General features: G+C 40.9%; 1 protein-coding gene across 4 annotated transcripts; it reads right to left on the bottom strand.

Annotated features, from left to right (window-relative positions):
* Positions 1-1,643: 1,643 nt before the first annotated feature.
* Positions 1,644-19,218, bottom strand: LOC6573946 (la-related protein 1). Of its 4 annotated transcripts, none has more exons than XM_015167196.3 (7): positions 18,744-19,212; positions 16,808-17,814; positions 7,144-7,489; positions 6,910-6,977; positions 5,792-6,837; positions 3,272-5,634; positions 1,644-3,207 (listed from the first exon to the last, which is right to left on the bottom strand). In XM_015167196.3, exons 2-7 carry the CDS (start codon positions 17,639-17,641, stop codon positions 2,441-2,443), a joined length of 5,424 nt encoding a protein of 1,807 aa, XP_015022682.1. In that variant the 5' UTR covers positions 17,642-17,814; positions 18,744-19,212; the 3' UTR covers positions 1,644-2,440. The 4 variants fall into 4 exon arrangements, with proteins under 4 accessions (XP_015022682.1, XP_015022681.1, XP_002000005.2 ...); XM_015167195.3 differs by lacking the exon at positions 18,744-19,212 and adding an exon at positions 17,911-17,991; XM_032733615.2 differs by lacking the exon at positions 1,644-3,207 and having other exon boundaries at positions 4,260-4,384; positions 4,818-5,634; positions 18,744-19,218.
* Positions 19,219-19,314: the final 96 nt, after the last annotated feature.

The following is a 19,314-nucleotide window of genomic DNA, read 5'->3' as shown; positions in this document are numbered from 1 at the left end:
ACTATCACGTTTTTCACAATAATCGATTTTTTTCTCGTATTTCCATTTTAAGTAGCTTACAAAATTAATTATTAAATTTTTTTGTATTTTTTTTATTTATTTATTTTTTTTTTTTTTTTTTTTGCGTTTACTCGGACTTTGGATCCAGTCGTAATTCGTATAGATTAATTGTATTATGTATATATATATATAAAAAATTGAAACTTAAAGGGATACGACACGAAATATGTCCAAAATATGTGTATCCACATTTAGTTAATAATTATAAAATGAAATATAATCAAAACTCAACAGATTTGCGCACTTCAGTGTGGAAAGAATTGAAACAGTTTGGACCGCAAACTAATATACAAGTACGAGGTATGCAACAGCCGAATTATGGTTGAAAATGTCATTAAAAATGTGGTCTATATCGATACATATATATTTCTATATACATATATATATAAGCTCATAGGAAAGCTGAAAGTTTATGTGTGTGTGTGTGTTTGTGTGAGTGTTTTACAATTAGGGAGCGACAATTTAAAAGCAGAAAATATATTTACAAATAATTAAATGTTAAAGATATAATTATTATATAGTATGTACGTGGGTATGTGTGTGTGTGTGTGTGTATACATAATGACAATTGTTTGCACTTTTTTCTTATTTGGTTGCTTATTGTTAGATGAGCGAAGCAAGAACCAAGGAGCTAATGGATTGGGATTAGTTCATGTTTGATTTAGTTGGACTTTTCATTTTATATATTATGTTGTATACATATATAAATATATATATATAGCTGACCTCGCAGTTTTGCAAACTGTGCCATCAAGCAACACTTCACCGTAAACTTTTGCTTATATATTTTCAAATTGTAGTTACGCTTTAGAGTCATATGTATATCGTATATAGGTAATTATCAATAGTAAGCTTACGTTTGATTTCTCACATATGTTTAAATCTAATTCTAATAGCTAGGCAAAACACATTTCGTTTTTATTGGGGTTTTCCTTATAGTTCTTCTCTGTTCTTTCCTTCTTTTTTCCTATGCACTGAATTTGCCATTTTTTGTAAGTTTCTAACTTTTTCCTCATATTTTAAAGATTTTCTTTCAGATTGTATTTCAACTAAGTGTAACAAGTGCAATATAACTTAAAAATAAAAGAGGATTTGTAGTTTGCAAAAAAAAAAAAACAACTTATAAATGCTTGACGGGTCGCAGAAAAAATTATATTGATTCGCTCTTTCTATGGATAGAGAGTCACAGGTGAGAGGTGTTCGGGGTGTGGTCAGTGCAATGCTCAGTGAAAAGAAAAATCCAAATTGATTTGGGTATTTTTTTGATTTTCTTGTTTTGTTTTTTTTTTTTTTTTTTTTGGTTTTCCTTTAGATATTTCATTTCATTTTGGATACATTTTAAATGCCTAAATTACTAAAATTCGCTGGCAGTGGCGCCCCGCATGCCTCGATAGGTAAGTTTTAGGATAACAAACGCCTGCATCTTAAACATTAACATTTCATTTGCTCCTGGGCCACACAAAATATATAAATATATATATTTATATGTATGGTATATATACTCAATATATATTCATATATATACACATGGATGCATATGTATTGTGTGGTGCTATATAAATATATTTATATAACTTTGAATGTACTTTTGCGCATATTTAATGTACAAAATTTCTTTTGCTTTAAGATCATTTGGTTTCTGTATATTAATTTCGTTTACATTTGTCGTTTTTTTTTGTTTTTCTTTTGTTTTTGGTAATTATATTAGGGTTATTATTTATCGTTATATCTTGACCTTTATATTTATCGTATATATAGTACAACAGTTCATGGCAATGCGTTCAAATAACAACGCTGCTTCTGTAGGAAATTTGTTTGTCTCGTACAAAATATACAAATATCTAACCATCTATATATTCAAATATGAACAAACAGTGAATGAAAAGCGATGAAAATGTAAAATTATAAATTTAGTTCATAGCTGGTTGGCACTGGGCACAGAGCACAGGCTGCCTGTGTATGTGAATGTATATGTGTGCTGTTTGTATATATGGGTGTGTTTGTATCAGTGTCTGTGTCTGTGTATGTATGTATGTATGCATGCGCTAACAACAAACATTGAGCATTTCATAAGCATTCGTTTCAGTTAGACGTTGAGAAAGAGAAGAAAAAAAAAAACAATCGAAACAGTTAATCGTAACTACTAAACCAACTTTAAGAAATTGCAATAAACAAAGTTCAAATTTAACTTAATTAGTCTAACGCTAACGGATGTTCCCACATAACGCTTCACTCAAATACTACTAAAAAATATATATGAATTATTTGAATAAACAAAGGAGAATTGGAGAATAGTCGAACGAAACCCTCCAACTTGTAGCTCCAAGCTAATCGTAAGTCATAATTAATCTTAATCCATGTTTTGGTGCGAAATTACGAATTACTTCTTCGACGACGACGAGGTGGAAGATGACGTACCAGCTGCTGCAGTTGCTGCTGATGCTGAGGTCGAGGTGGTTGCTGCCACTGGACCGGTTGAATTGCTAGCACGTGCTGCACTTAGCTGTGCGCCAATCTGAGCAGCTGCCTGCGGCTTTGACTTGTGCTGTTGCTGCTGCTGCTGTTGCCCTTGGCGCTGTTTGTGTGTGTGTGGCGCCAGGCCAGAATTGCTGCCGCCGCGGCGCAGCTCGTGCTGTGGTCCCTGCTGATAATTGCGATTCACCACCTGTGGCTTATTGCCCAAGGATCCACTGCGCACGCGCACGGTGCTGCTGCCAAAGGAGCCGGTGCGTCGACGATTTTGCTGCTGTCCATAGCCCCCATAGCCGCCCTGCTGATGCTGATGGTGTTGATTATGCTGCTGTTGGTGCTGTTGCTGTTGTTGTTGTTGCTGCTGCTGCTGCTGCAACAGACGACCCACATAGTCGCTGCGGTTGGTGATGGTGGTGTTCAGGCGTCTTCCACCAGCGGTAATCACAGCTGTGCCATCACTCTCGGACACGCTGCGCAGCCTATTGAGCTGACGCCCTGGGGTCAGACTACCCACACCCTGTAACATTTCATTGATCTCTGGCTCCACAACGCGGAAGTCTTCGATAGTCTTGAAGTTCTTTAGATATTCAGCCAACTTCGGCTGCACCTCCAATTTCTCGCCGTTCTTATAGTACTTGAGGAAAGCCCAGAACTTCTCCAGGCCGTACAGTTGACCTATGCAGACAAGACGATGATTAACTTGAAGTCATGTGTATATAATTAAATCATATTGTATTACCTGTTTCATAATCGGCAATGGTCTCGTCCTGGAAGTCCTGGTACACATTCGGGCGGAACTTCTTTTCCAGGCCGTACGAGAAGAAACGGAACAGACACTCCAGCCCGTAGCGGAAGCCGTTGCGCGCATCTTCTAGCGCCAGCGTTCGGAACTCATTGTACATGCTCTTGTTAAAGTTTTCGCGCAGGAAGAAGGACCAGAAGCGATAAAGGGTGTTCATCTCTTGAGATTGACCATAGCCCAGACGACGGCGCTCCTTCAGGCAGCGCGAATGATACTTGTGATAGGCCTGCTGAGTGAAGTTGTTCTCCTTGAGCAGCGCATGCGACGGATGCTGGAAAACGGGCAAAGATTGCGGCACCGATGATCCAAAGGAACCATACGACGAGGTAGTGGGTGATGTGCCCGCCGACGAGCCCATCGAGGTAGTACGGGGCCGATGCTCCACGGTATCCAGCAGCCAGCCGACGTGAGCTTCCACCGGCGGATTAGCGGTGTGACGCAATTTGCGTTTCCTTGGAGTGCGGGGATCAATTGAGTGGGAGTTGGGCGCGGCATAGAAGCGCGCACGACGTGACTTCAGTGTGGAGTTCAGCGTCGAATTGAGTGTGGCATCAGCATCCACCAGGGTGCCGTCAGCATCTTCATGCTCATCCACATAGCTCGGCGGTGGTGGCGGCGGTTGATGGGACAACTGGGTTGGTGCTCTCTTGTTGGGCGCCAGCTTCTCAAAGTCTGCCTGTGAGATGACGTTCACGGTGCGATAGTCGGTGTTGGGCACCACATTGGTGGTGGTCCACAGGTCCTCCTCGTAGTTGACCAGCCCGTCGTTGATTATGTTCTCTAAGTCCTGAGTGATTTTCGTACGTGAGGTGTAGTCGGCGGTGCGATCGTAGCCATCGTGTTTGGGTGGTCGGCCCACCTGGGCAACAATTAGCAGCTTGTTGATGTCACGGTCAGCAAATTCGTAGTCGGATTCATCGTCGTCGGAGAAGTTTTCGGTAAAGTTGTTGATGCGTCCGGTGGCGGGTATGGGGTCCATTAGCTCCTCGTCAAATTGAAAGTCTAGTTCTTCTTTTTCGGCATGGCACTGAGCGGATGGCGCAGCAGCAGCTGTTTTGGAGGAGGATTGGGAGTTGGTCGTGTAAGCAGCGTTGCCAGAAGATGATTTTTTATTGTTTTTTGTGGCAGTGGTGGAAGTGGTTGTGGTATTGGTGGTAGTGGCGGTGGCATTGGTGGTAACAGAGGCAGCGATGGATGTGTTGCTGGCTGATGAGGCGTTGGATGTGGCGTTTGATGCAGACGAGGACTTGGACGAGGACGTGGACGTGGTGGACATGGACGAGGTCGAGGTGGCGTTTGCAGTGACGGTGTGGTTGTTGTTGTTGTTGTTGTTCTTGTTGGGCTTTACATTTTTTACATTGTTATTGTTGTTGTTGAGCGTTTGTGAAAGCGTTTGCTGTTGTGTTGTCGTGTTGTTGTTGTTGTTGTTGATAGATTTAGTAGCGTTTTCTTTTAAAGCATTTGTTTTGGAGCGTCTCTTTACCTCTTTCCACATGCCCTCAGGCTCCGCCACCAAAGCAGCTACTACCCCATCGCCTTCACCAGCTCCAGCTCCAGCTCCAGCTGCCTTCGCCGCCGTTCGCTTCTCCGGCGTCGAGCTACTCTTGGGCTTCACGCTCTCGGCGAGGCCACTGAGATGATCGGCCAGCTCAGCGGCAGCCCCAGCCGCCGCCTTTTGGCCAACAACGCCCTCTACACGCTGGGTGAGCGCACTGATCGCATCCACCGAGTTTTTGGCCGCCATTGTGGGTCGCTGCTTCTCCAGCAGCATCTGAGGCACCAGATTCGAATTGCGCGGCACCGGCGGCGGCGGTATGCTATTCAATGGCCTCGTCGCCATGGCTGGGCTCAATATGACTGGCGGCGGTGGCGTTGATGACAAAGTTGCCACCGATGCCTCTGGTTGCACAGCCTCTTTGAGCGGTTCAGTCTGGTTTTCTGCTTTCTCCGTCTTCTTTAGCACTGGCTCTTCCACAGTAACGGTTTCCGGCTGCTGCTTCTGTTGTTGCTGTGGTTGCTGCTGTTGCAGCTTCGGCTGCAACTTCGACTTGTCAGCTTCATCAATGATATCGCTAATTGGCCAAATGGTGGGCGTTGTCTTTGTGCGGACCTTGTAGCCCTCGAAAAGTTCCAGCTTGTCCGACTCCTTGATGGCGGTGACAATTAATGCCACGTCCGTGGTGAGCGCCAAGACGCGATGGAACGAGGCGATCAGAGTGACCGGTATATAACCCTCTGGGTCCATTTTACGGCGCAAAAAGAAATCGCCGGTGAGATTATCGGCGCTAAAATAGTATTCACTGTGGGCAAGGGTAGAGAACCAGGTTAGTCGAGCTAATGTTAAATGACATTCAATCGCTTTTTCCACTTATGACTGGCGTCTTAAGGCTATCTTAGCTTAAAGTGAATTGATGCAAGACTAGATTCTATATGGACTAGATCAGAGAAACTACTTACACTTGCTTCTTGATGGCCTCTTTGACGCTAGTGGCGTCCATTTCAATGTAGGCAGCCGGCACGTTGCCGAAATAGTGGGTGCCCATGAGGACGTAGGATTGCGAGGAATCTGCGCCGGCTGCGTCCGCCGGCAAGTAGTTGGCGTACTCGCCAGAAGCTAGCAGATGGCGTGGTATGCGATTAGTTGGACGACCTGGTCCCGGTCTTGTGAATCCACCGCGCCCTTGCCGCCCGCCCCGATACGGCGTCCGGAAGCGGCGTGGCCCACGCAACCCGCCAGCCCCTGGCGCTGACGCTGATGCGGCACCACCGGCTGCCCCCTCGGCTCCGATGCCGGAGCGCTGCTCATCGTAGACAGCGGCACTGGGGCCGCTGCTACGCCAGGAATCCACGCGCTCGGTCGTAGCAGACGTGCGTGCGTTGTACGCATAACGGCCACCATGTGGCCGTGATTCGGCTGGGCCGCCGCCTCCTGCGTGGCCCTCAGAGCCTCGGGCTCCCGCTGGGCCAGCGCGCTCATGGTAAGCACGTGGCGGACGTCGCTGCTCGTATGCATCGTCGCTGAACCGGCGATTGGGCCGCCCACCAATGGGCTTGGGCCGGCTAGACTTTGCCAGATCGATTTGCAGTGGACGCCACTTGTGCTTGGGTATTTTCTTATTGGTGGCAGCTCCGGCAAAGGCGCCAGTAGCTGGGACAGCTGCGCTGCCAGCGGGTTGCTCGGCCTCTCGCTGGCTCTTGGCATCCTGACTCGTGCTGACTGTGGCGTTCTGGGCTTGGCTGCTGCTGCTGCTAGTGGCAACTGCGGCTACGTTTGGCTCGGCGTTGCTGTCGCTGCTTGTGGCAGCTGTTGCTGTAGTCACTGAAGCTGCGGGTTGATTGGCTGAGGTGGTGCCTGCTGCTGCTACGCCAGCTGCAGTTACTGCTTTGGCCACAGGCTGTTTTTTTGTTGCGTTACGTTTGGGCTCGTTAACGGTGGCTTTGCCACTGCCGGAAACTCCGCCGATAAGCGTAGGCCACTCACCAACGTTGCTAAAGTCGCTGGCCTAAAACCGAGATAACCGAAATAATATAGCAAAATGGTACACGATTGGAGTTGGCTAAAGTTTCTCTATTACCTTTTGATTGACCTTCCTTTTGTCCTTTACCACTGAGCCAACGAGCGCATCCGCAATACTGGCATCAACTGTATAATGGAAGGAATTGTTAATATAAGCATATATTTTCAATCAGGCCAATCACAACATCATATTTCCGACGCAGTTGCGCCGAGAGACAACACAAAGAGGGCGAAAGAGAAAGAGAGAGAGAGGAGAGAGAGGCCAGGCGAGAGCGAAAGAATGTTTACTCACCATTCGTTGAAATAGCTTCTTTTGTTGTTGTTGCTGTAACTGCGACAACTGCTGCGGCTACTGTTGCTCCTGCTTCTGTTGTTGCTGTTGCAGTTATTGTCGTGGTCTTTATTGCCGTTTGTGCTGCAGCTCCTTGTTGTTGTTGCACTTGTTTCAGTTGTTGTTGTTGTTGCTGCTGCGGTTGCTGCTGCTGCTGTGTCTTTTTGTTGCTATTATTATTATTATTGTTGCTGTTGCTATTGCTGCTGCCAGTCTGTTTTGATTGCTGTTGCGCTTTTGGCTGCAAGACGCGTTTGTCCAATGGCGAGCTGCCAGCTTTCGGGCTGCCCACTTGTTTTGTTGATATCTGCATGAAATCATTTAAAAATAATAATAAATAAGTTATGTTTACTGGTTATTGTCAATGAAAAGTGCTCAACATTTTTACGATTTTCTATGTGGAATTGAAAAATCAATTCAACTGTACTACATTTTTATTACACTTGTTTTTTTTTTTTCTCTCTCCCTAGTCTCAAAACGCAACACGCCAATATGACGTGAGGAGTGTCCCTAACCTAGATACGGTTCATGGCACCCGTACGCAAAATACTGGCAACACACATACATATATACTTTCATTATACATGTGTTTATATTGTGCAAAAACAAAATTACCTAAAGAAATTCACAAATGCTTGAAGTTTGCCTTCTATCTACAGGCAACACACGTTATAATTTTTCATATCTTATCTCACACAATTGTTTGTTTTACTTTTCAGCGAAAATGTTCAAATTGATTTAGTTGTTCACTGTTCTCACTCTCACAAATTGTTTAATCAAATGACTGCGTATTTGTGTTTTGCTAGTTAAGCTTTTCAGAAAAAACGCGTCCGTTCTCTTTAGCTGCTGGTTGAATTCTGTGCGCTGCCAGCAAAGCAAAGCCAATGACAACAACTCTGTCGCGCTGCTCGCGTCGCTGCTGGCGTACGCTGTGCACGCGTTGACTACGTGAGCAAAGGCGAACACACAGCGAAGATGGCAGCAACAACAACAGCGCTCGCAGCGGACAAAGAGGGCCAGGCAAAAAGTAACAAAAACAACAACTGGTTTCACTAAGCAACAAAGATTGAGCATGAAGGCAATTCAAAACAAAATAAAAACAAAAAACAGCCGATGCGCCGGTTATTTTATGCGTGAGAGAGAGAGAGAGAGAGAGAGAGCGAGAAAGAGAGCACACACACACCCATAAGCGAGAGAGAAGTTCGGTTTGCCGGGGGCCAAGGCAATGAGAGACAGCGCATGATACCGAGCACCCTGTATTTTAGTCGTATACAGGTTTTGTTTTTGTTTTTATTTTTCTTTTTTTAGCTGTATGCATTGCAAGCGTTCCAATTTTAGTTTGTTTTCAAAATGTGCATTTTGTATTTGTTACGAATTGACTTATAAATAAAAAGCAAAAACAACTAACAAGTGTGAATACTGAGAGCACAACAACCACAACAGTTGTCAATAAGCATAAGACATTTGCTGTCTCGCTCGCAACAGCTTGTAACTGTAAACTGAAAAACAGCAAAACAAACAACATGTGATTTTCGGCACGTACGCCACAGACGCAACAACGCATCGGCGGGTGGTGGAAAAACTTGGTATGCAAGAGACCGAGGCTAAGAATTGAGCATAATAAGAAAAGAGAGGCAGACCGAGAGAGACAGCGAGAGAAAGTGCTCAATGAAGTGCGCGTGGTTTACTTTTGATGTAAATACATTGTATACTATAATGCATTTTAATAAAAACCGTTCCGACAAAAACAAAATAAATGTTTAAATTAATATACATATGTATGTTCGTTCATTCAGCTCAAGATTCACAATCTACAAACGCGACTCACAGCACGTACTCAAATTTTCAGAACATTGTCTGCAGGAGAACAATTTATATATAAGAATAATCAATTGAAACAACAATGGACTTTTCCATGACTCAGCCCCAAATGCAGGACTCGGCATTAGTCATTCTTGGCACGGTATCAGACTACGTAGTTTTCCACTCAAACATTTTCCCAAGCCCATGTGCTATCAGCGTGATCTTTAAATAAAAGCATTCAAATTCTACATTTACTACAGGCAAATAAATATATACATACATATACGTATTTATTGCTCTAATCACTTTCAAGACATTTGAACCCCCCGTGGCACTGACGTATTTGCCATATAATAATAAAATGTTTAAAAATAAAATTCTATTACACTTAGATTATATTTCGACTGCACGTAGTACTTTCTCATAATTCAAGGTCATTCACTAATGATTAGAAGAGCTCTCTCATAGAGCACGATTCGTATTAATTGAGAAAACATATGCACATTAATCATCATCACATACCCATACCAAATGTAAACAAAACCTCGTAGATATTTGCTAAATTCAACTCAAACTTGCCTCTCGCTCGATATCACATTAATACGCAGTAGAGTTGCCAATATAACACTTCGGCTATGGCTAAAACGTAGTTATATTTATTTGCTATATATAAGACAGCTGTATATATCTTTGGCTCCACAACGACCGATCGTTGAAAGACAACTGAGCCGATTCTAACACAATATAACAACTTTAAATATAATCCCAAGCAACAGCGCAGTCGATTCGATCGCGGTGAATCGTACAGAAAATAACAACAACAACTACTACAGCATATTAAAAATACAAAATAAACGTGCAAAAAGACCCACATTCTAGTCGAGTTTCCACTCTACATCTGTCGCCCCTCAACACCCAACGGGGTTCAGCTATTTCTACGTCTTAGCAAATTGAAATAAGTACGACGAAAATGCCGGCCGCAATTGGACTTATGTAAAGATAATTAAAAAACAAACTAAGATTCCAACGTGCTTCAAGTCAAATCAGCAGAGGGTGATTGGAAGGCGGGTCTAGCCGGTTTCCAACTGATTCGAATGCTCGCCCAACCGCAGACAACTTGAGGCGAAGCGTAACCAACCAGTCTTATCACTTAATAGCTCTGGCAAATTATAAACTTAAGAACCTGTCTCTATCTATATAGAAACATAAAGAAAAACAAAAATAAAAGGCTCAGCACTCGAACGAAAACAAATTTATGGCCATTTTCTTAATGTTCCTTTTACTATTTGCTATTTTAAGCGTTCTCGATTTTTCTACTCCTATACACGCAATATAAAGTATATTGGTTTTTAGATTTGAATTGACGAACATATTTATATTGATACTATTTTTACATTATGAGAGTGGTAAGTCGGGTTTTAATATATCAGGTATAGAAACGCTTTTATTGACTTCAATTTGGAGATTAGCGCATTCACAACTCAAGATCATAAATATATTTATAGTGAATCTATAAAATCCCTTTGAAGGCTTATCAAATTGAAAATAATAGAATTTTTTAGTTTTTAGCCAGAAATCGAAAGCTATTTAAATTAATTGTCAAAAATTGCATATACACGCCTATTAGGGGCGTGAAAACTCGGGAAACTAATTTTCTACAGTCCTACTAATCAAAACATTCTGCTTTACAGAGATAAGAATATCTGGAATCATATCATATTTGTGAACGAGTATTATGCAGTCGGTTTCGCCCAGCTGCAACATTCTTCATTGTTTTTATTGAATTTTACGCAATTAGAAAACTGATAACGACAAGTTGATGAACTGGAGCCAGTGCCCAAGGCAAAGTGAGTGTGTGTGTGTGTGTATGTGTGGGTGAAAACATTGTTGTTATTTAACTGGTGATGGAATTTATTTTGCTGCTTGTCGACCCCCAAGAGACTGACCATAACGGGGAGTTCTAGAATAATGTAAAATAGAATAGTTTATGATAGGCTTGATCGACTATATGCATATGTAAATATATTTCTCGAAAATTATGTAATTAGAAGATTGAGCTATTTAATTATCCTATCAATGCATTATCGACGTATTGAACCATTCGGTATTTTTAATTTTTCAACATTTAATAAAAAGACTTTAATACCTATCAATACAACTTATTTTATTTAATATTAATGGTTTCAAATATTCTTGCAAAATTCATAGGCCTTACAAATAATACTGAGTTATTTTTTAAAGGAAATCGATATTTTTAACAATTATAACAAAACCTGATTAACAGATTCAGAGAGATAAGCCCAAACGGAACCATGATAAACCTATCGTCAATCTCTTGCTTGTCCATCTATCAATATTTTTGGAGTAAACAACGATAACAATGAATCGGTATCAGTACAGAAAAATAGAAAATGAATTAGGAAATTAATCATCAGTAATTTAACGACCTTGGCGAATGGGTGAGAGTATTACGTGCCGACTTGAAGAGGTGCCGTCAATATTTAAAGATATTAAATAAGTATGAACGATATTTAATAACCGATTTCAAAATATTACGTGACCTAAGACTTGCAAGTCCTTGCAAAAATAGGAAATAAAATATTCTTTTTATGTATATCTATTTTTTGTGAGAATTATCCCCTTAGGTCACGTAATATTTGTAATCAGAAATGAACTACAAATTCTCTATATTATATCACTAATTTTCAAAATATTTGAAGTGAATTGTCAAAGTTTTTTATTGAAGATAGACAAAGTAAACGTTAAATTAAAACTGCAAATATGTTGGATGGGTTATCAAAATTGAAGCACAGCTTATAATTCTTTCACAAAGTAAGTGTACTATAAATGTAGCATCAGAGATTGTAGCTGTAAGGAATAGTACAACAGATCTACAAATATCATATATTTTATTTTTACAGTATAAACAATAAAAGTACATATGCATATATATAAGTACATACATATATATATTTTTATACCTCTTTATAGAATACAAGATATCGCACAAAGAAACAAAAGTGCATTTTACGAATTGACGTGGATCAACAGAGAAAGTAAGAATAAGGAAATGAAGCGTATCAAAAGTATATCTGCATATATACTGCTAAGATAATTATTCGTTGACACAATGGAAACACTGGAAGGCAGATAGGGAAAATGCAAACATAAATTTAAAACCAAAACAAATGCACCGCAGAACGGAAATTAGATAATAACAAGAGAATTCAGATAGAATATATATACATATTAACAAAAATAGGTGTTGTATTTAGAGTATATCGGTATATACAAGATTTTGTTTTGTAATACAATATAATTGTCTCGCTTATTATATCTGGAACACATTTCAAATTGCAAATCTCAGGTGTTCTATAAATACACTTCGCGTCATCAGGTTAGCGCCCCCCCTTACACTCATTTTCTTTTACGTTTTTCTCTTTGCCTATTGCACGCAACTTCTTGGTTTTTTTTTTTATTTCATTATCATCATATGAGATGTCTCTCATACCAAAAAAAAAACGCGAGTGAAAACCCGTTATGTTTTATTTTCTATCCTTCTCTATTTTCGCAAAAAATGTGTGCACTTATTTTGCGTCATCAGATTAGCGCCCCCAAATGCAATTGTAATTATCTTGCTTATTTTGGCAATTACACTCACCAAATTTTTTGTGAAGCTCAAAGTATTCAATATATTTATAGTATGGGTAAAGAAACTGTTTTATATTTGGTTGAAAATCAAAGATTGAGGCATACTTTGAATCTAGACTATGCAACCATAAAATTGCTGAAAAATCAGGAAAAAACAGAAAACTAAGTGGCAATTTTCTTACAAATAGGGAAAACTATGGAAAAAACTATACAAGCGGCAATAATCAAGTGATTTCAGAAGGAAATAGAAGAGCATTAGTTCGAGAAGCTTCGAATTCCCACGAATCGACCACCAAGATTAGGGTTAAAATCAGTGTTAGGACGAGCTTATCAACGGTCTAAAGAGCAATTAAGAAAGTTAATTACTTAAAGAAACAGAATGTAAAAAAAAAGACACCAGTCGATATGCTGAGAAAAGAAATACGCATTAATTTTGGCCGGGCGAATATGACGTGGTCTACCCAATGGCAGCATGTTGTCTTTTCTGATGAGAAAAATTGAATTTGGAAGGAACTGATGGATATAATTATTATATCCATGACCTACTCATAGAAGAACATTATTTGGAACGGTTGCCAAGCCGCTGCGGCGGGGGGGTGGTGTGGCATTTGTGTAGGTATCAATATCTTACTACAGCACTTGCAAGCTTCAATTTTTAACATCGCGCATGAACGCATAGGACCATAATATCGTGTTTAAAACTGCTGTTGCGCATTTCTATAACCTGTCTGAAAACCGGCATTAGATTTTCCAGCAGGATAATGCCCCAATTCAGACCGCCCGATCCCTGAAGTCCTGGATTCAGGGCCAAAAAATTGATCTAATGGAGTGGCCACCATACTCACTCGACCTTAATATCATTGGAAACGTCTGGGGATGGTTGGTCAGGAAAGTATATGAGTCCGGAAAGCATTACAGTACAAAGACAGAGTTAATCGAAGGTACTGAACACGCTTAATCAACCATATCCTTGAATAATATTGAACAACTTTATAATTCCATTCCTAATCGAATTTTTTAAGTAATTTCAAACAAATACGGCACTACGCACTACTAATATTACTTAAAAATAACAATAGCTTAAAATACAGATGTTATTTTTGGTAATTAACTTAAATAAATTGAATTTAGCGCAGGGGGCGCTAATCTGATGACCAAATTTTTGTCACATGTTTTTTGTACATTTTACAAAAAAAATTATTAAAAAATAATCCTTATTGTTACAGTAGCCATTCTTTTTGTATTTTAAAGAGAAATAAATGGAGTATAATGTAACAAAATTTCAAAGATGGAGCTCTGCTGGTTTAGATTTTATTTAGCTTTGAGGTTGAGTGTAAAGGGGGGCGCTAACCTGATGACGCGCAGTGTATATATATTCATATATAGTTTATATAAATTATGATTTTTTACCAATTTATTAATAGGGAGAGATTAGAGCTTAGAGCTTTTACCGCAATAAGTTGCTCTAACATAAGAAAAAAAATTTATCAATAAAATTTCTAATGAATGTACACACACCTACACATGTATATGTATGCAAATATTCGTTAAATAAATAAATTGGCTGACACCAATTTGATGAGTTTAAATTTAGATCTTGCACTTTTGTGTAAGCTCATTAAATGATTAAGATGATTGCATATTTACTTTCGTTTTCATGTTTATTTGTTTGTGTTGCTATTCCTCGTTAAAGTTGATAATTTAATGCTTCTGCGTCTACTATATATATACACATATGTGTTTATTACACTACACTACACAACAACACACGAGCACAGCAAGTCGTCTTTACGGTATATTTTTACGGCACGAGATGGGACGGTACACATACACACGCTCATAATCAAACAGATAGAGACAGAGAGAGAGAGTGTGAGAGCGCAGAATTTTGATGATATTCAACAAGTACTTATATTCACATTTACACACATAGGCGACTTTGTTTGTGTTTATGATTCTAATTTGGGTCTCATATTAATCGCTGTGTCTCAGAGCGAATTCAGTATTCACCACGACACACAAGTGTGGTGAATTTCGCAGGCTACTATGAAGCAGTCAACACGTGCTGCCAGCTAGACACTTCTAAGGGAACCAGAATTGCGATGACAATTTTGTTAATTCATTTTCAAATTAGTATTTAATTAAACTTGTACAATACTAAATCGAGAAAATTGGCTAAAGCGAAATGCAGGTTATGGACACGAGCGTTGCGAACGTCTGAAACGGCACACGTCAACTAGTTTCTGTTACTTTTTAATTTGAACTCGCTGCGCTGCGCTGTGGTGCAGCGGCTCAGTCGATAGTTAAAAAAAAGAACAACAAGTCAAAGCAAAACCCGTGTGACAACCAACAACAAAACAGCAACAACAAACGGAAACAAAAGCGAGAGTAACTGCTGTTGTTATTGTTATTGCTAAGAAGGTGTTCACCTCGGCAACAGCGCAAATGCTTTAAAAAGAAGCTTCAAGCTTCTTCTTAATTAGCTCAATTTGCATTCTAAGATTCGCATAATGTGGAACATCAAAGGTATCAAATTTATGAGAGGGTAGTTCAAGCAATTAGTACATACAAATATTATGCCAAATCGAAAATTGATTATTCTGTCTGATAGAGTGCAGACTGAGAGAGATAGCGAGTGAAAGAGATAGCGTAATTGTACCTTAAAGTCCTCTATTCGGCATGCACACACTCACACATACATACATACATACACAATACAATTCAATTGCAAAAATTCGCCACGCCTTTTCTTTACGCTTTTTCTCTTTTGCTCTTGCATTCGTCCGATCCCTAATGCCAAATCACAAATTTACCATGTATTTACATTCCTCTTTTCTTTTTTGTATAAACAACAAACCACAATTGCTGACGCTGACGCTTGCGCCGACGCTGAAGCTGACGCAGCGCCAGCACTGCTGACCTTGACATTTATTTATAACTGTACATTTATACAATGTCTCTCATTTTGCGTGTGATAAATGCAAAAGAAGAAATGAACAAAATAAAAAACAATTTTCAACATGACACAAACAAATTCAATTAATTAAGTTTAAAACATAAAATGAACACAATGTAATAAACAATTCAAAAAATCTTTTCATTTTTTCAGTCGTACTCTTTGGCTAACTGTGAATGGGCAGAGCAAAAGACAACAACCGATTGCCTGCGCATTAGCTGCTGCTGTTGTTGTTGCTGTTGTTATTGTCGCTTTTGTTGTGGGCGTATTTTTTCGTGGGGTTCGCCGATTCAATCACCGGCGTTAGTTTCGTTCCTTCGTGTATTGCATAACACACGAAAAACATCAAAAATAACACGAAGACAAAACAACAAAAATACCAACAAATTGAGTTCGTTTGTTTTTGTTTCTTTTTTTTCGCTTTCGCTTGCTGCTTGTTTTGGCAAAATGTTTCTATCACATATTATGCAATGCTAGTGCAGCCAAATGTAAATAAATACGGTTACAATTTAGATAAATGATAAAATCAACAGAAATAATAACAACTACGACATCAACATCAACAATGATAATGACGAAAACGTGTTTGCATGCTGGCTTGTGTTGTGTTTTTATGTTATGTTTTGATGTTGTCTTTCTTTACGCCTTCCTGTTGTATTTATCAGCTATTATGCTTTGCTCTCCAATTTTATTTACGCCATTCTACGCACATTTGTTTACCAACAGATCAACAACAAACAATTCAAAAACAATGTCGTTTATGGGCATACGCGCTTTCCTCCCCTCTCAATATTCCTTCCCACCTATCGCTCGTTGTTTTGCTTCTGTCTACCAGAGCTTTTTCATGTCATAATACGATATTATAGCCTACAAGGCCATGAATTCGGAAATTGATCTTTAGAAGAAGGAAGAAGATTCTTTAGGTAAAATTAAATAAACAGCGATATAATTTGTATTTTTATAGGGTTTCTCTAAGGCTCTACAATATGCTTTCATTTTTCCTTAGCATCAATCTATATTGTCGAGCTAATGTATAGAATCAAAAAAGCCTTATAAAAGAAAGGGACTAGACCTTTGATTACAATTAGATACACTTAATTATATTTTTATAAAATAAATATTATTCTTGTAAATTTATGAAATTAATCTCTAAGAGATTCCCACTAACTCCTTCCAATTTGAACCGCAAATATATTAATGGCAAATGGAACTTACCTTCCAAGCGTTAACCTTTGGCGGCGGCGCTGCGATGAAGCGTTTTGGCTGTGGCGCAGCTGGTGATGCTGCAGTGGAGGCGGCTGCCTGGGCATCGGTGTCCCCGGCTTTGGCCTCGTTGCCACTGTTGTTAGCCTCCAGACTGGCGCTGGGTGAGGTATCAGACTTGCGTTCCTTTTGAGTCTTGCCGTTGCCGTTGGCGTTGCCGCTGGTGCTGGCGCCCGGGGCGCCAACGTTTTTCCGTGGACTGTTGCCGCGTGGCACGCGCTGCCTGGCCATATGCTTGCGTCCGTCAGCTTCGATGCCGCCGGGCAGACGACGTCCTGCAGCCGACTTTTGGCCCTGGCCCTGAACTGGACCTGAGCCACTGCCACCAGCTGACGGCTGTTGCTTGTCCCGGTATTCGCGCGGCGTTGGCTTGTCCTTGCGTGCCTTTTTGCGGTCACGCCGATGATGCGATGAGAGCACCGGCAAAAAGTCATTATTGTCATCCAGTTCTGAAGAGTTCTCAGCGGTATTGTCGCCGCCAGCGGCGGCACGTTTCTCGCCCACAGTGGGCGACTCTTCGACAGCGGCCTCTGCAGCAGCGGTTTCCTCACTCCACGATTTGAGCGTCTTCAAATTCGGTTGATTCTCCTTGTTATCCACAGTGGCAGCGGCTGCAGCAGTGGCAGTGCCAGTAGCAGTGGCTACTGCTGCCTTCTTGTTATCCAGATTCTGGACAACATTTGCATATGATGCAGTGGCCGCTGCAGATGCTGCAGCAACAGCGGCAACGGTAACGGCGCCGGCATTCGATGCTGTGGCATCATCCTTGCTGCTGCTGCTGGACATTTTGAGTTCGATTTATGTCTGCTGCTTCTCCTGCTGCTGCAATTCTCTGAGTAGGCAGCTTTCGTTGCGCTACTCCAGATTGTGGCTCGGCTCTGGTTGATCTTTGCTCTCGTTGATGGATGGGGAAACTCTTTGGTGCTTCCTTACCAAATACAGAGGATGTCAACGAGTAACTGTAAAATGACAATGATGGTAAATACGCAGATAAACATTAAATTAGCATTTGTTCTGTTTCTTCATATTCTTCACACTCACACACTCATACATACATAATATTTGCAGTTCGACCTCTACAAGACCGAGAAAACGCAAAAACTCTAACTGGATGGCACTTGCCCGCGGCTTACGTTTATAACACTAGTGATGTGCCATAGCCCCTGGCCTCTGCTTCTGCCCTTGCCTGCAGCGCTGCTGCTGCTACAACTGCTGCTGCTGCTGCAACACCACATACAAAATATCACATACAATTTGAATTGGACTTTTCACGCTGCTTTACGAATTGGATTTAGTTTTCTATTTGCACTGGTTTGATTTCGCCTCAGAATCGGTGCATTATACACGCTTCTAAAATTGATGACAGAACTCGAAACTCAAGTATAATATTATGCAGCCACACAGTGTTACAAGTGAGGTTAAGGCGCGGCGAAGCAGCAGCCACAGTCGCGAATGCCCCCCACACTAGTGTGCGAAGCAGCAGAGTAAAGAGCAACAAGCGCTTAACGGCGGCGCTGCCAACTTGTCTCACTATTCTGTTGGAGTGTGAGACTGGGTAGCCGAATGTAGAATGCGACGCAATATCAAATACAACTGCCAAACTTATTCAAATATAGGGCAAATACTAGTTTATAATAAACTAAATAGATACTCAATGGATGCACAAACGCCGCAAGCGTGGTTATGCAACAACAACGCTTGCATTTTGTGCATCCCTGAGCAGCGAACAGCTGTTTATGCAGCTCACCAGCCCCTGCCCGCCCCTGACTAAACCTTCTGCACTATTATTCTACTAGCTCAAATTTCAGAGACACATTTCCAAACATTGTCTTTATATACATGTACACAGAGTCATATTCTCTTTCGCAAATAAACAAAAATTACGCACCAAGAACTTAAATCACAATGTGTGTGTGTGGCAAGTCGACGAAAACAACACGCGAGAGCAACAAAAAATTGATACACAACTTGACGTTTTTTTTGCTTTGCTCGTTGCTTTGCTAACGTTTCACGTATGCGCTGCGCTTCTGCTTCTACTGCTGCCGTTGTTGTTGTTGTTTTTATTTCGTATGCTTTGCTTTGCGGTTTCCGTACTCTTTGCACTCGCACCGTAACTTGCTCTCGCTCGCTCGCTCACTCACGCGCTGGTGGGTTGTGGTAGTTAGAACGTTTTTTGGTTACGAATTAGCTCGAATGCAAATATATTACACAGATTGTCACAAATTGCAAAGTTATTCAGTTACTAGTTGACACGAAAAGCACTTGTTTATGTTTTAACAGCACTATGCAGCATAATTTTAATAAATCTCGGATACCGAGCAAGACATGTGGTTTTTTACCCGTCGCGGTCGAAAAGGAAAAGAGCAGGGCTGTTGTTGATATCGAAGTGGTGAGCAGCAAATCGATAGGCCGTTTTGCCATTCCTTCTCAACACGACACGAATCGGATAGATGGCAACG

The sequence above is a fragment of the Drosophila mojavensis genome, unplaced genomic scaffold (assembly GCF_018153725.1).
Source record: "Drosophila mojavensis isolate 15081-1352.22 unplaced genomic scaffold, ASM1815372v1 contig_277, whole genome shotgun sequence".
Taxonomy (NCBI): domain Eukaryota; kingdom Metazoa; phylum Arthropoda; class Insecta; order Diptera; family Drosophilidae; genus Drosophila; species Drosophila mojavensis.
This window is presented reverse-complemented; position numbering and strand designations above follow the sequence as displayed.

Coding starts and splice junctions, on each gene's coding strand:
- LOC6573946 (XM_015167196.3), bottom strand. CDS start 17,641: ATGTCCAGCAGCAGCAGCAAGGATGATGCCACAGCATCGAATGCCGGC. Junction 6,838..6,909: donor AAAGGAAGGTCAATCAAAAG/GTAATAGAGAAA, acceptor TCTCGGTTTTAG/GCCAGCGACTTTAGCAACGT. Junction 5,635..5,791: donor GAGGCCATCAAGAAGCAAGT/GTAAGTAGTTTC, acceptor CCTTGCCCACAG/TGAATACTATTTTAGCGCCG.